This window comes from Bos grunniens, chromosome 4, assembly GCF_055505025.1.
Source record: "Bos grunniens cultivar Pamir isolate PY7600 chromosome 4, Bosgru_T2T1.0, whole genome shotgun sequence".
In the NCBI taxonomy this organism is placed as follows: Eukaryota; Metazoa; Chordata; class Mammalia; order Artiodactyla; family Bovidae; genus Bos; species Bos grunniens.
In genome coordinates this window covers 21,223,231-21,239,711 of record NC_141168.1, presented here as the reverse complement: position 1 = coordinate 21,239,711, position 16,481 = coordinate 21,223,231, and the positions used below count along the sequence as shown (strand labels likewise).

Here is a 16,481-nt window from a genome sequence, read left to right as displayed (position 1 = left end):
GCTTACAGGGCAGAGATGAGCCCTACCAGGGATGGTGTTGTCCAACAGAAATCCCAGAAATCCACCAACAAACATGCCTGTGGTCAGCAGCACCTGGATGACTTGGTCCAGCTGAAGAATCCCTACAGTGGAGACAAAAGTGACAGGGATTACAAAATGGGCAGAGGATCTTGACAGAGACTTTGCCAAAGAAGATGTCCAGATGACCAACGAGTACATGAAAGGTGTTCAGCATCACTGACAGCAGGGAAATGCAAATCAAAACCACAGTGAGACATTCATCTCACACCTGTGAGGATGGCTTTTCCCAAAAAGAACTGAGAAGTGTTGGCAAGGGTGTGGAAAAATAGAAACCCTTATGCATCATTGATGGGCCTGTAAATTAGTGCAGCCGTATGGAAAACAGCATGGATGTTCCTTAAGAAATTAAAAATAGAACTACCATTCAGTTCAGTTCAGTCACTCAGTCGTGTCCGACTCTTTGCAACCCCATGAACTGCAGCACACCAGGCCTCCCTGTACATTCATATGACCCAGCAATTCCACTTCTGGGTATTTATTCAAAGAAAATGAAAACACCAACTCAACAAGACACATGCACAGCCACATTCACAGTAGCATTATTTACAACAGCCAAGATATCGAAACAACCTAAGTGTTCATCAGTGGATGAGCAACTAGAGAAAATGTGTATGTTTACAATGGATATTATCCAGCCATAAGGAAAAGAATGCAATGTTGCTATTTACACAACATGGATAGACCTTGAGGGCACTGTGCTGTGAAATAAATCAGAGAGAGAAAAACAAATAGGTATGATCTCACTTATTATATGTAGACTCTTAAAAAAATGATAAAAACTCAGAAAAAGAGATCAGATTTGCAGTTACCAGAAGCGGGAAGTGGGAGAAGAAGGAGGTGCTGGAGGAAGGTGATCAAAAGGTACACACTTCCGGTTATGAGATAAGGATGAGCAGTGTAATGTACAACATGAAAACTATGGTTAATGCTGCTGTATGTTAACCATACAGTTCTTAACAGAATAAACCCTAAGAGTTCTCACTACAAGGAGAAATGTTTTTCTTTTTTTCCCCCACTTCTTTTTATTGTATCCATGTGAGATGATGGGTGTTAACTAGACTTATTTTGGTAATCATTTCACAATGGATGTACATCAAAACTTTATGCTGTATACCTGGAATCATACAGTGATGTATGCCAGTTGTATCTCAACAAAACTGGAAATAAGTAATGGCGATGTAATGTACAACATGGTGACTATAGTTAATTTAAAAGAAGTGACAGGAATTGCCAGGAACCAAGGGCCCCACTGGCTCTGCTCCTGGAATGGTCACAAGTCTAGAGGATGGAGAATCACCTGTGCGGAGCCTCTCTGGGTTCTTGTTCACCCAGTTGGGAATGGCAAGCCCACAGAAGATGGAGAAGCCGAAGATGAAGAGGTTTCTGGATGAGTTCAAGTCCACGTACTGCAAGAGAGAGGCCCGGAGCCATCAGCACCTATACTGAACACCAAGCACCCCTCTAAAGTGCCCCCTGTTCGCCCATCACTGGAGGCTGGAGGGGGAGGTTGGATTCAGAGGGCACAGGCTCTGGGTCAAGTCCCAACTCCCCCTTGACCCTGAGAGCTGAGGGGTTTGGATAATTCGATACAAACGGATCCAATTTTGTTTTTCAGAAGTTTGGATGTCCCTGGTTACTTCTTCCCTCCATTTGGGGCCGGTGCATTTGCTGGGACTGGAGGATGCCCTTCTCCTCCCTTGTCCCCGGGCTGTTCCATTCATCTCCATCCCCATGGGCTCCTCTCAGGAGATGTAATGCTGCTGCTTCTCCAAGGGTGCCTTGCCTCACCTGGAGATTGGAAATCCCCACGGCAGTGATGACCCCAAACATCACCAGGAACATGCCTCCGATCACGGGTGTCGGGATGGTGGCAAATGCAGCCCCGATCTTCCCAAATATGCCCATCAGGAGCAGCACGAAGCCTGCAGCGACAATCACCATCCTGCTTCCTACCTGCAGCACGCGGGGAGAAGGGATACAGATGGTGGCTGAGCTCCAACCAGGCCACATGCCCTGGAGACCTCTGCACTCTTCCTGGGGAATCACAAACAACAGCTCCAGGGGACCTGCAGGAGGAGCCCCCTCTACTTCTCATGGGGCTAGGGAAAGGATGAGGGTGTGATCTTGGGTCCCAGCCTCTGCCCTCACCTCTCCTCTCTGCTGCTCTCATACCTATCTTCAAGTCCTGACTCCAGTGCTCCTTCTCTGGGCAGCTTTTTGTGAAGAAGTGGCAAGAAGTCTCTTTTGGGAAGGAGTGGCCCAATGCTTAAGAATGGAGTTTGAGAGCCAGTACCAACTCTGCCTCTAACTAGCTGTGCAGCTTTACGCATGTTATCTAACCTCTCCAAATATCAGCCTTCAAATTTACCAGGTGGAATTAATAATACTTACTTCACAAGCTTATTATAGGAGGCCAGCATTACCCTGGCAGTACCAAAGCCAGATAAGGACATTACAAGCAAAGAAAGTACAGGTGTAACTTGAAAAATGATTTGAAACTGTGTAGGTTCCTTTACTGGAGAAGGCAATGGCAACCCACTCCAGTACTCTTGCCTGGAAAATCCCATGGACGGAGGAGCCTGGTAGGCTGCAGTCCATGGGGTCGCCAAGAGTCAGACACGACTGAGTGACTTCCCTTTCACTTTTCACTTTCATGCATTGGAGAAGGAAATGGCAACCCACTCCAGTGTTCTTGCCTGGAAAATCCCAGGGAAGGGGGAGCCTGGTGGGCTGCCGTCTATGGGGTAGTACAGAGTTGGGCACGACTGAAGCGACTTAGCAGTAGCAGCAGGTTCCTTTACATGCAGATATTTTTCAACAGTAAACACGGCAGCACTAAATAATCCATGGTAGGCTGAATCTGTGAATGTGGAACCACGGATATGATGGAAGCACAGATATGATGCAACCACGGATATGGAGGGACCACATGTACAAAGATCCAACTATAAGTTATGCAAGGGTTTTTGGCTGTGAGGAGGGTTGGTGCACCTAATCCCACCCCATTTCCCATATTGTTCTAGGGTCAACTGTACAGACCAATATCTTTGATGAATATAGATACAAAAACTATCAACAAAATATTAGCAGACCAAATTTAACAGCACATTAAAAGGATCATACACCATGATCAAGTGGGATTTATCTCTGGGATGCCAGGATGTCTCGACATATGCAAATCAATAAATGTGATACACCACATTAATAGAATGAAAGATAAAAATATATGATCATCTCAACAGATGCAGAAAAAGCACTGGACAGAATGGAACATCCTTTGTTGATTAAAAAAAGACTTTCAACAAGTCAAATATAGAAAGAATGTAGCTAAAGGCAAATATAAAAAGCCCACAACTCACATCATGCTCAAGGCTGAAAGGTGGGAAACTTTTCTTCTACGATCAGATCAGAACCAAGACTAGGGTGACACTTTCACCACTCCTATTCCACACATTACTGGAAGTCCACAGCCATAGGAACCAGGTAACATAAAGAAATAAAAGGCATCCAAATGAAAAAGGTAGGAGTAAAATTATCTTTATTTGCAGATGATATGATCTCATATGTGGAAAATCCTAAGACTCCACTAAGAAATTGTTAGAACTAATCAGTGAATTCAGTAAAGTTACAGGATAGAAAATCGGTGTACAGAAATGCCACATTTTCCCACACTAATAATAAAACATCTGAAAAAGAAATAAAACATACCCGTTCATAATAGCATCAAAAACAATAAAATTTTTAAAGATGAATTTAAACAAGGAGGGGGAAACTATAAGACTTTGAGGAAAGAAAATGAAGAAGACACAAATAAATGCAAAGATATATTATGTCATGACTTGAAGAATTAGTATTGATAACTGTCCATATTACTGAAGCCATCTACGGATTCAATGCAATCCCTATCAAATTTTCAACAGCATTTTCACAGGAATAGAAAAAAAAAATCCTAAATGCTTACATATAGTAGTATAGTGTCAGTTGTTCAGTTGTGTCCACTCTTTGCAACCCCATGGACTGTAGCCCACCAGGACCCTCTGTCCATGGAATTCTCCAGGCAAGACTACTGGAGTGGGTAGCCATTCCCTTCTCCAGGGGATCTTCCCAACCCAGGGATCAAGCCAGATCTCCTGCATTGCAGGGGGATTCTTTATCATCTGAACCACCAGGGAAGCCCCTAAAATGCTTATGTAAACACAAGAGATGCCAAATATATAAAGCAATCCTGAAAAAGAAAAATAAAGCTGGAGGCATCTCAATTCCTGATTTCAAACTATACTACAAAACTATAGTAATCAAAACAGTATGGTGCTCACGTAAAAACAGACACATACACCAAGGGGACAGAATTGACAGCCCACAAATAAGTCCATGCATATATGGGCAATGTTTGACAGGGCTTCCCAGGGTGCAAGCTTCATCTCTGTTCATGGAAGGAACATCCCACATGCCATGTGGCCCAGCCAAAATGTAAAAAAAAAAAAACAAAGAAACGAACAGAAACATTAAAATGATACTCCAGGGTAGTTTGTTTTGTAGGAATAAAAAGCTCTGGAGATCTGTTGCACAGCATTGTGGGTGGATACACTTACTAGTACTGAACTGTACACTTCAAAAATATTAAGATGGTAGATTTTATGTTATGTGTCTTCTACCACAATGTTAAAAATTTTAAGATACTCCAATGTCAACAACTTGAAGTCTGTTAATGCAGTGATAGAGTAGCAGAATTCACCTTTGCTTATTTCTCTTCCCAGCTTAAGAGCACATTGACCACTGACTGCCACCTGGTGGCTGGTGCAGGTTGACACGCCCAGCGAGGACCAGCAGTGGCACAACCAGGGCACCAGTCCTGTCCTCTGGCCACACGGAGTGTGAAGGGCATGCCCCCGCTATTCAGGGCCTAACAAAACATGGTCCACTGGAGAAGGGCATGGCAAACCACTTCAGTATTCCTGCCTTGAGAAGACCATGAGCACAATCTATTTAACTGACTTCATAAGAAAACATGTGATAAGAATTTACCACATCAGCAGGCCTCCCTCACCTGCCCACGGCAGCTCTTAAAGTTATCCTATATTAATAAAGCTACTTCTTGCCTATCAAAAAAAAAAAAAGAATTTACCACATCAAAGGAAACTTCTGTTTTGTTTACAAGCCTAACAATGAACTGTGGGAACTAAGCATGAATCTAAGCACAATGAATCAACTTTCAGGTTCAACCAACGCCTTTTGGATACACTGATGATCTCATGAACAGCAGGTCATCCCAAATCCTACCATCACAGAATTTACCATGCAGCCCTGGGTCTCTTTTGGTCTCAGGACTGACATCTGGGCTGGTGTGACATCCCATCACACCCTAGAGAAGTGATGGGAAGCCTCTGACCAACCTAATTCCTTCCCCCACACCTCCACTTGTCCCCCACTTCCCACCCCACCAACTAGGAGAGAACCAAAAACTAGTGAAAGGCAAAGGAGAAAAGGAAAGATATACCCATTTGAATGCAGAGTTCCAAAGAATAGCAAGGAGAGATAAGAAAGCCTTCCTAAGTGAACAACGCAAACCAATACAGGAAAACAAAAGAATGGGAGAGACTAGAGATCCCTTCAAGAAAATTAGAGATACTAAGGGAACATTTCGTGCAAAGGTGGGCACAATAAAGGACACTATGGATCTAATAGACACAGAAGATATTAAGAAGAGGTGGCCAGAATACACAGAAGGCAATGGCACCCCACTCCAGTACTCTTGCCTGGAAAATCCCATGAATGCGGGAGCCTAGTGTGCTGAAGTCCATGGGGTTGTGAAGAGTCAGACACGACTGAGCGACTTCACTTTCACTTTTCACTTTCATGCATTGGAGAAGGAAATGGCAACCCACTCCAGTGTTCTTGCCTGGAGAATCCCAGGGATTGGGGAGCCTGGTGGGCTGCCGTCTATGGGGACACGACTGAAGTGACTTAGTAATAGCAGTATACAAAAAGGGATTTAATGGCCTAGATAGCCACAATGCTGTGATCACTCATGTAGAGCCAGCCATCTTGGAGTGTGAAGTCAAGTGGGCCTTAGGAAGCATCACTATGAACAAAGCTAGTGGAGGTGAAGGAATTCCAGCTGAGCTATTTCAAATCCTAAAAGATGAAGCTGTGAAAGTGCTGCACTCAATATGCCAATATTTGGAAAACTCAGCAGTGGCCACAGGACTGAAAAAGTTCAGTTTTCATTCCAATCCCAAAGAAGGGCAAACCAAAGAATGTTCAAACTACTGCACAATTGCACTCATTTCACATGCTGGCAAAGTAATGCTCAAAATTCTCTATGCCAGGTTTCAACAACAGTATGTGAACTGTGAACTTCCAGATACACAAGCTGGATTTAGAAAAGACAGAGGAACAAGAAATCAAATTGCCAACATCCACTGGATCACAGAAAAAGCAAGAAAAACCCAGAAAAACATTTACTTCTGCTTCATTGACTATGCTAAAGCCTTTGACTGTGTGGATCACAACAAACTGGAAAATTCTTAAAGAGACAGAAATATCAGACCACCTTACCTTCCTCCTGAGAAACCGGTATGCAGGTCAAGAAGCAGCAGTTAGAACTGGACATGGAAAAACGGACTAGTTCCAAATTGGGAAAGGAGTACATCAAGGCTGTATATTGTCACCCTGCTTACTTAACATATATGCAGAGCACATGATGCGAAATGCCAGACTGGATAAAGCAAAAGCTGGAATCAAGATTGTTGGGAGAAATACCAATAACCTCAGTTATGCAGATGACACCACCTTATTGCAGAGATTAAAGAGGAATTAAAGAGCCTCTTGATGAAAGTGAAAGAGGAGAGTGGAAAAGCTGGCTTAAAACTTAACATTCAGAAAACAAAGATCATGGCATCTGGCCCCATCACTTCATGGCAAATAGATGGGGAAACAATGGAAACAAGGGCAGACTTTATTTTCTTGGACTCCAAAATCACTGCAGATGGTGACTGCAGCCATGAAATTAAAACATGCTTGCACCTTGGAAGAAAATCTATGACCAACCTAGATAGCATATTAAAAAGCAGAGACATTATTTTGTCCACAAAAGTCTGTCTAGTCAAAGCTATGGTTTTTCCAGTAGTCACATATGGATATGAGAGTTGGACTACAGAAAGCTGAGTGCCAAAGAATTGATGCTTTTGAACTGTGGTGTTGGAGAAGACTCTTGAGAGTCCCTTGGACTGCAAGGAGATCCAACCAGTCAATCTTAAAAGAAATCAGTCTTGAATCTTCACTGGAAGGACTGATACTGAAGCTGAAACTCCAATGTTTTGACCACCTGATGGGAAGAACTGACTCATTGGAAAAGACCCCAATGTTGGGAAAGATTGAAGGCAGGAGGAGAAGGCGATGACAGAGGATGAGATGTGTGGATGGCATCACCTACTCAGTGGACATCACAGACTCGATGGACATGAGTTTGAGTAATGTCTTGGAGTTGGTGATGGACAGGGAGGCCTGGCATGCTGCAGTCCATGGGGTCACAAAGATTCGGACACAACGGAGCAACTGGACTGAACTGAACTGTAGTCCACGGGGTCGCAATGGGTAGGATACAACTGAGCAACTGAACAACTCGATTTGCAGCCTGCTCATGTACCTTTCTTCCCCCCTCCTTCCTTCTACTCTAAACAGCCTTAATTTAGAAATTATACATCAAAAATTTTTTGTCCCATTTATTGAGTATAATTTTCTGTTCTGCATGATATTTGCTTCCTTTAGCAGGAAAAATAGTTGCTGCCTTTTACTCATGTAGCCCATTCCTGTTATATTTCTGTGTGGGTCAGTGGTCATCACATGGAAAAACATTCCTTTCACTTGCACTAAGGGTTTGGAAACTTTGGGAAAATACCCAGGCGTCCATGGTGTCAATTGCTCCAGGGCTGGGTGCTGGCTGTGCTGTTGCTCACACGTTTTTAGCTCCCACTGTGGGCCCAAGGTCATGCAGATACAGAGGTGGATAGGTCTGAGGGCACGATCAGAAAATGCAGCGAGGGGAAATGAATAGCGGGCTCTGTATTCTCCAAAGCTGACTTCACTTGTTCTGGGAAACACCACACCTCTGCACTGAAGCAGACAGGAAAGCAACATCGTAATAATATTCTTTTCTAAGCCTTCTTAGAAAGCACCATCTTGAAGAGTTCGTGCTGAACTTATGGGGCTTTCCTGTGGAAAATGGGAGCCCAGAAGAGATTTTAAGTAGGAACTAATTTAATTGGGTTCTAGAAAGATCCTTGGGCAGCCAGGTGGCAGCTAGATGACAGATGGGCAAGATCCTGGGAAGAGATAGTTAGGGATGCTGCCATGTTCAGGTGAGAGATGATTGATCAAGCTGTGGTCCTGCTTGGAGAAAAGAGGACAGGAGGGCCACAGGCACACAGAGAAGACAGAATCCACTGTGAGGGGTGCAGGTCAGAGACGATAAGGATGCCCTGGGTGAATCCACAGGACAAGGTTTAGAAGGAGGAGAGGTAAGACGGGGACATGGGCTGAACATCACAGAGGCCATGCTGAGTGAGCGGCAACCTTGGGACACACAGGCACAGGTGACCGCAGCCAAGAAGGTCAGAACAGTAGCAGAATAATGGCTCCTCAGAGATGTCCACATCCTGATCCCAAACTCACACGGCAAAGGGGACTTAAGGATTTTGAGATGGAGAGAGTATCCTGAATTACCCAGGTGGCCCAATCTAATTACACACACCCACATAAGCAGAGTCTTTCCCAGGTGTAGTCAAAGGGAGACATGACAAGGGAAGAAAGGTCAGAGAGATGCAATGTTGCTGGCTTTAAGATGGGGGAGAGATGCCATAGCCAAGGATGTGGGGAGCCTCTAGATGATGGAAAAAGCAAGGCGATGGAGCCTCCAGGCAGGAACGCAGCCCCACTAATAACTTTACTGTAGTCCTGTGAGACCTGTGTTGGAGTTCTGACCTCCAGATTGGTAAGATAATACATTTGGGTTATTGAAAGCCATTATGTTTGTGGTAATTTGTTGCAGCAACAATAAGAGACTAAGACATGGATGACAGATCCAGGTACTTAGCCTGCACACCCACCACCCACCCCTGCCACACACACATACCCGTGGACCACTGTCTTCAGCCTTACCCTGGTGATGCCCAGTGCGCCCACATTCTCGCTGTAGGAGGTGGTGCCATTCCCTGTCCCCCAGGCCCCTGCCAGCAGGCAGCCCAGGCCCTCGATGCCAATGCCTCGGTTGATGGCATGCTTTGGAGGGGGTGGTGCCCCAACCAGGCGGGCACAGGCATGATAATCGCCTATTGACTCCACCATTGAGGAGATTACCGCTGCGATGATCCCAAAGACCCCAGCCGGGCTGACGGTGGGGAGGCCCCACTGTCCTGAAAATGCAATGCAGAGGGAATATTAACCCAGAAGACAACAGGTCACTGGACCCCAAATAATTTCTTTCCAAGAGGATTCTCCGGAAGGCTTTAAAAGCTGGGCAACACATCTTCCAGCCCCACAACTGTCCTGAGACTTTGTCTTGAACCCTTGCCTCACCCGTGCCTCCCTGGGGGTGGGTCCCATGCCCTGACCTTGGGGTCACAGTGCGCACAAAGAACCAGCAACCCGGCCTTTTCCCAGGAAGGCCCTGAAGCATTCTGAAGTCCAGATACTTACTCAGGGAGGCCGTAGCTCCCTAGCCCCCGAGGCCACCCCTGCCTATCACCACTGAAACGTGCTTATTCACACAACCTGAGCCAAGAACTGCAGGGAAAGGAGACCAGAAGAGGCCTAAGGGATGGCCTTGACCTCCAACCCAGAAATGTTCTCATTCAGTCCCGAGCCTCCCTTGTGTGGGACCCACCGAGTCCAGGAGGAGCCCCAGATGCTGGCTAGAGGTCGGGGTTCCTCTGTGCTTTTCCCCACCACAGGCTGTTGTCAGATCCCTTGGAGAAGATTCTCCCCCCACCCCCTGGCTCTATTCACCACCCGCTCTGGTGCCCTGAGCCCCATGGACAGACCTAGGAAGCGTGTGTCCCAGGCAACAAGGGCCCAGTCTGCTCATTACCTGGGTAAGGGAAGCGAAACCACGGAGCCTGGCTCAGGACGCTGCCTTTGGTGTCAGTGCGGGCCAGGTACCCGTAGGCTGTGGGTGCTGAAGGGAGGGCGTCGGTGACTGTGAGCACAAAGCAGAGCAGCCACGAGATGCAGAGCCCCAGCAGTACCTGCGGAAGGGAGGTGCCCTTCACACCTGGTCCCACTCCCTGCCCCTGTCCACACCTCCCAGCAAGGTTGGGCAAAAGAGAGAATTCAGGAAAGCTCTTCAAAATGAGGAAGTGTTGGATTAGGAACCCTCCCAGTGACAACAGAAATCTGTGTGTCAGGGGATAAGTAACACAGTAAAGGAACACAGACAGTAAACCAAAGGGAGACCTTATGCCAGGTAAAGGCAGAAATGTTCAGGAAAGTAGACAAGGCCTGGGTCAGAAGGACTGCAAGCTGACTCCCTTTCTACTGTTTGCTGGTCACATGACTTGCTTCAAACTCCTTGAGCCTGAGTTTGCTCATCTGTACAATGGAATTTCAGCCATTGCTCTGCAGAGCCTGAAGCAGGATTTCTTAAAGTGGGGTCCTCAGATGTATTGGTTTATAATCTCTGGTGGTAGAACTCCAGACATCTGTATTTTTAGCAATGTTCCCAAGTGAATCTTATGCACACTGAACTTCTGAACCACTGGCCTACAGGGTTGTGGAAGGATCAATGAGATCATTACATGGAAGTATCTTTTTTATAATGCAGAATGTAGGTCATAGGTGAATCAGACCTGAAAACACCTTTATGGGGTTGCCAACTGCGCCTGCTTGACAGATTGGAACAAATTCAACAGAGAAGGCTCTGAAAAAGGAGGCACCATCTGAATCATCCAGGAACCAATGAGAAAGAACCTAAGCATCTTGGCCCTTCGTTTTGCACCCATAGTGGTGATTCTGGCTACCTCCCCCAGGGCCATGCTCTGAGGACATCCCAGGAAACATGAGGAAGCTGTCCCACACTGGTGACCACTGTGGCAACCTGGGGCAAGCTCTCTGCTCCCGCAGGAGAGAAGCATTGAGGGAGGAGCTGTAGGGCATTAAGCCAATGCTCCCACCACCCATGGGCAGGGTGGGGAGGAGCAGTTAGGGGAGGCCGAGGAGGAGAGGCCACTGCAGGTAGAGAGCATTTGACTTGAGGCCCATCAGGGTGAGCAAGAGGCTGCCCCTCACTCTCCAGGTGAGTCAGCTAAGAATGGCGGCGGATGGGGAGTGCTTCTTACAGGGAAGATCTGAAACAGGTAGAACTTAGAGGTGTGAGACTTCTTCTCTCGTCCATAAATGGGCACGGGCACTGCGATGTTTTTCAGGTACTGAGAAAACAGCACGATGAGGAAGATGGTCCTGAAACAGAAACAAACCACACCCAACCTGGTGAGCTGGGGCTCATCCAGAGCGAGGATCCAGGAAGCTGGGCCACCATGTGCCTCTGGGTCTGGGGAGCAGGGGCTGTGCTAGGCAGGTCCTCATCTAGGCCCTGCTCTGCATCCTGCCAGCTGGGAATAGGTGGGTGGGCCCCTTTCAGAGGCTGCCGGTGGCTGACGAGGAAGAGTGGGCAGAGGACTACTATTCCTTGGGACCTGAGAAATGAGCATGACAGCTGCATAGATCCAGACTGGAGCCACTGAGGCCAGGGTCAAAGCCCATGTGAATGAACACATCCATCTGTTGTTGCCAAATTCCTCCAAAGTTCTGTTTAAATGTTGAGGGCCTCTTCCCCACCCCACTCCTAAGCCTTCCTGACACTCTTCCCCTGCCCTCTCCATCCCCCACAAGCTGGCTGTCACCACCCCATTCCCTGAATAAGCTTGACACTCTGGGACCCTCATCAGTGTCTCCTGGTATCACAGGTACTTGGACTCAAGTCTTAACCCTCCGCTAAACTACCAAATGCTTGAGAGCTGGGCTATGTCTCTGTACCCTTCCCAGGAGCTGGAGGTGTACAAATATTTGCTCAGTGAAAACCTAGGAGGCAAGGGACAGGTAGCATCAGCTGTCTGTGAACCCTGCACTAAGTATGTTTAGACACTGCCTGTGATGAACTCATTGTCTGTGAGGACTAATAACAAATAAATAGTAATAATACATTCTAAATTGCCATTTCACTGCTTTTTAAGGTATTATAAAGTACATGACCTAGAGAGCCTCTTGATGAGGGTGAAAGAGGAGAATGAAAGTCAGCTTAAAACTCAATATTAAAAAAATTAAGATCATGTCATCTGGTCCCATCACTTCATGGCAAATAGAAGGGGGAAATGTGGAAGCAGTGACAGATTTCCTCTTCTTGGGCTCTAAAATCACTTCAGATGGTGACTGCAAGCCATGAAATTAGAAGACAATTGCTTCTTGGCAGGAGAGCTATGACAAAACTAGACAGTGTGTTAAAACGCAAAGACATCATTTTGCTGACAAAGGTCCATCTAGTCAAAGCTATGGTCTTTCCAGTAGTCATGTATGGATGTGAGAGCTGGACAATAAAAAAGGCAGAGTGCTGAAGAATTGATGCTTTCGAACTGTGGTGTTGAAGAAGACTCTTGAGAGTCCCTTGGAAAGCAAGATCAAACCAGTCAATCTTAAAGGAAATCTACCCTGAATACTCTTTGGAAGGACTGATGCTGAAGCTGAAGCTCCAGTACTTTGGCCACCTGATGCGAACAGCTGACTCATTGGAAAAGACCCTGACACGGGAAAGACTGAAGGCAGAAGGAGAAGAGGGTAACAGAGGATGACATGGTTGGATGGCATCATCTATTCAATGGACATGACCTTGGGCAAACTCCAGGAGATGGTGAGATATACAGGGAAGCCTGGCAGGTTGCAGTCCATGTGGTCAGGAAGAGTCCGACACAACTTGGCCACTGAACAACAAAAAATGTTCATCAAAGTACTTGTAAACCACCTGAGCTTGCCAATATGCAGGACTCCCTCTTTTAACTGGGTAACCTTCCTCTAGGGAACTCAAATGGCCCTCCCACCCAGGAGGGTACTTACGTGGCAGCAATCCCCCAGTGGATCCCGGCGTCGTCACCCGCGGAATCGAAGAGAGGCAGGGCCATCAGGGAGATTGTGGGAGCAATGGTCAAGGGGCCGATGAAGCGCATGAGGAAGCCAATGAGGCCTGAGAAGCCCACCAGCATCTGGACACAGGAGGCAACCAAGACGGCTCCCTGCAGCTGAAGAGGAAGAGTGGGGCTCATCGACTGAGAGCGGGCCCGCGGCGGGGCGGGGCCTGCAGAGGGGCGGGGCCTGCGGCGGGGCGGGGCCTCGGCCCAGCCCAGGCCACTGGGATCCGTGGTACCTTCAGAGGCAGGGCAGGGGACAGAGCTGGACCCTAAGGGAACCAATGGAAGGCGAGCTCTGACCTCATTCCTCTCTCCAGTCCTCTATTGCCAACTGTCTGTTGGACATTTTCACCTTATGTGAAGTTTTTCAGAAAGTAGACTTCAAGGTTATCATGGTGATAATGTTGGTGACTTGTAATACTGGTGTTACCCAGTAGTGTATTGACCGTCTTGCTGCTTTACTTTTCTATGTTTTCCTACTTTCTGACTCAGAGGCTGGCAAAGGGGACACAGAGTGAATTGTTGAGGTTCTGTGGGCTGTCCAAGCTCAGTCAAAACTTTTCCAGACACGATGGGAACAAATGAGCTTGCCCATGGTCTAATTAAACTCCATGGGCAGGCCCTGAAATTTGTATTTTGTACAATTTGGACTTGTCATGAAATATTCTTCTTTTGATTTTTTCCAACCATTTAAAATATAAAACCATTTTTAGCTTGTGGGCCATTCAAAAAAACAAACAGAAGACAGGCAACCGGCCAGATTTGGCTCATAGGCTGTAATTGCCAACCCCTGAGCTATGGGACTCATTGAGTTTATTTCTCTTTTTTTACTTTACTTATGTGGGTGTTATACTGTCTTTTTTATCCCTTGCTTTGAAGTCTGATTTCCCAGAAAAGAAAGAAAGAAGTCTGATTCCTGCTTTCTTTTGATTAGTGTTAATATATTCCTCTCCATCTATTTACTTTTAATCTACATGTATTTTTATATTTAAAGTAGGTTTCTAGAGAAAGATAAATATAATATGATATCACTTATATATAGATCTTTTTTAAAAGGGTATAAATGAACTTATTTACAAAACAGAAATAGAGTCACAGATGTAGCAGACAAACTTATGGTTATCAGGGGATAAGAGATCCCCTGATAGGGGCAGGGGAAATTAGAAGACTGAGGATGACATATACACACTACTATATATAAAACAGATAACTAATAAAGGCCTGCTGTATAGCATGGGAAACACGACTCAGTACTCTGTAATGGTCTGTACATAAGGAGTGGATGTATGTATAACTGATTCACTTTGCTGTGCATCTGAAACTAACACAACATTGTAAATCAACTCCACTCCAATAAAATTTTTTAAAATCAAAGTAGGTTTCATCTGGACAACATACGGTGGGGTCTTATTTTTTGATCCACTCTGACAATCTCTGGTCTTTTAATCAGTGCCTTTAGAGCAATGATGTTCAAAGTAATTATTGATCTAGTTGGATTAATATCCACCATATCCATTACTATTTTCTATTTGTTGTCCCGGGTCTTCATTTCTTTTTTTGTCTTCTACTCTTTTTCTGCCTTTGGTGGTTTTAACTGCTATTTGTATATGACTCCATTTTCTCTCCTTTCTTAGCATAACTATTATCCATTGTTTTCCCTTTAGTGGTTGCCCTAGAGTTTGCAATAAACATTTACAGTGAACTCAAGTCCACTTTCAAATAACACTATACCACTTCCTGAGTCGCATGAATAACTTATAGTAACAAAACAATCCTAATTTCTCCCACCTAGCCATTTTATCATTGCTGTCATTCATTTCACTTATAAATAAGCATACACAAGTATATAAATTTTTTTAAACTACCATAATACCAGAAGGTGAAGTTTAAATTGGTCTAATGTGTTGAAACCTGAGCTCACCATCTCTTCCCTACCACCATTTTCTTACAACATAATGACTATTTACCCGTCCTCTCTATTACTTCTTATCTCCCAGAAAGAAATGACATGACTATTGGTCCTGTATTTGCCTCACTTTCATTTGTGGCTACTATTGTGATGTAGAGTTGGACTGCTAACCATTGGTGGTTTCAAGACTTGAGATGTGTGTCAACAAATAGAACCAACCCAGTGAAACATGGAAAAATCTACCTTGAATTCCAATAAGCTGCTGCTGCTGCTGCTAAGTCGCTTCAGTGGTGTCTGACTCTGTGCGACTCCATAGATGGCAGCCCACCAGGCTCCCCCATCCCTAAGATTCTCCAGGCAAGAACACTGGAGTGGGTTGCTATTTCCTTCTCCAATGCATGAAAGTGAAAAGTGAAAGTGAAGTTGCTCAGTCGTGTCCGACTCTTGGCGACCCCATGGACTACAGCCTACCAGGCTCCTCTGTCCATGGGATTGTCCAGGCAAGAGTACTGGAGTGGGGTGCCATTGCCTTCTCCATCCAATAGGCTAGCTCAGTGAATTAAACCAATCCATTGATCAGTGAAAGGAAGTTGAAACTTGCAAAAACTTTCCCATGTTACAGCACTGGTGAAAAGCCCTGGACCAGCAGATGGAGCTAAAATACCACAGCTACGACTCTGGGTTTGTGCTCACTCTCAGACACTTGGAAGTGATGTGGGAAAGAAAGAGTGGAGGCTACTGTTCTGGACCTGGACAAGAAGAACCTCTACCCTAGGCCCTGTGCATTAGAGCAGGGGTTGGCAAACTTTTTCTGTAACTGGTCAGATAGTAAACATTTCAGGTTTTCTGGGACACATGTAGTTTCTGTCACATATTCTTTTTTTAATTTTAAACAACTTAAAAATTGTAAAAACCAGGACTTCCCTGGTGGTCCAGTGGTTACAACTCCACCCTTCCATGTCAGGGGACAAAGGTTCAATCCCACACACCCAGCAGCATGGTGTGGTCAATAATAAATAAATAAAATGTAAAAAATATTCTTAATTGGTAAGGAGTAAAAAACAGATTGGGTAACTTCCCTGGTAACTCAGCTGGTAAAGAAACCACTTGCAATGCAGGAAACCCCAGTTTGATTCCTGGGTCAGGAAGAGCCCCTGGACAAGGGGTAGGCTACCCACTCCAGTATTCTTGGGCTTCCCTGGTGGCTCAGACAGTAAAGAATCCACCTGCAATGCAGGAGAACTGGGTTCGATCCCTGGGTTGGGAAGATCCCCTGGAGGAGGGCATAGCAACCCACTCCAGTGTTCTTGCCGGGAGAA

The 16,481-nt window shown here is 45.7% G+C and overlaps 1 protein-coding gene across 9 annotated transcripts in view; it reads right to left on the bottom strand.

Moving 5' to 3' along the window:
• LOC147373750 (solute carrier family 23 member 2-like) overlaps positions 1–16,481 on the bottom strand; it is a 76,662-nt gene that overhangs the window by 4,481 nt on the left and 55,700 nt on the right. For 4 of the 9 annotated variants that reach the window (XM_086395459.1, XM_086395460.1, XM_086395455.1 and 1 more), the window contains 7 exons: positions 13,183–13,364; positions 11,415–11,535; positions 10,169–10,325; positions 9,241–9,494; positions 1,870–2,034; positions 1,379–1,487; positions 27–122 (listed from right to left, as the gene is read on the bottom strand). In XM_086395459.1, the coding sequence (XP_086251585.1) occupies positions 27–122; positions 1,379–1,487; positions 1,870–2,034; positions 9,241–9,494; positions 10,169–10,325; positions 11,415–11,535; positions 13,183–13,328 (1,048 nt within the window). In that variant the 5' untranslated portion in view covers positions 13,329–13,364. The remainder of the gene's footprint in view (positions 1–26; positions 123–1,378; positions 1,488–1,869; positions 2,035–9,240; positions 9,495–10,168; positions 10,326–11,414; positions 11,536–13,182; positions 13,365–16,481) is intronic. The other 5 variants (XM_086395457.1, XM_086395458.1, XM_086395461.1 and 2 more) reach the window with 3 other exon arrangements.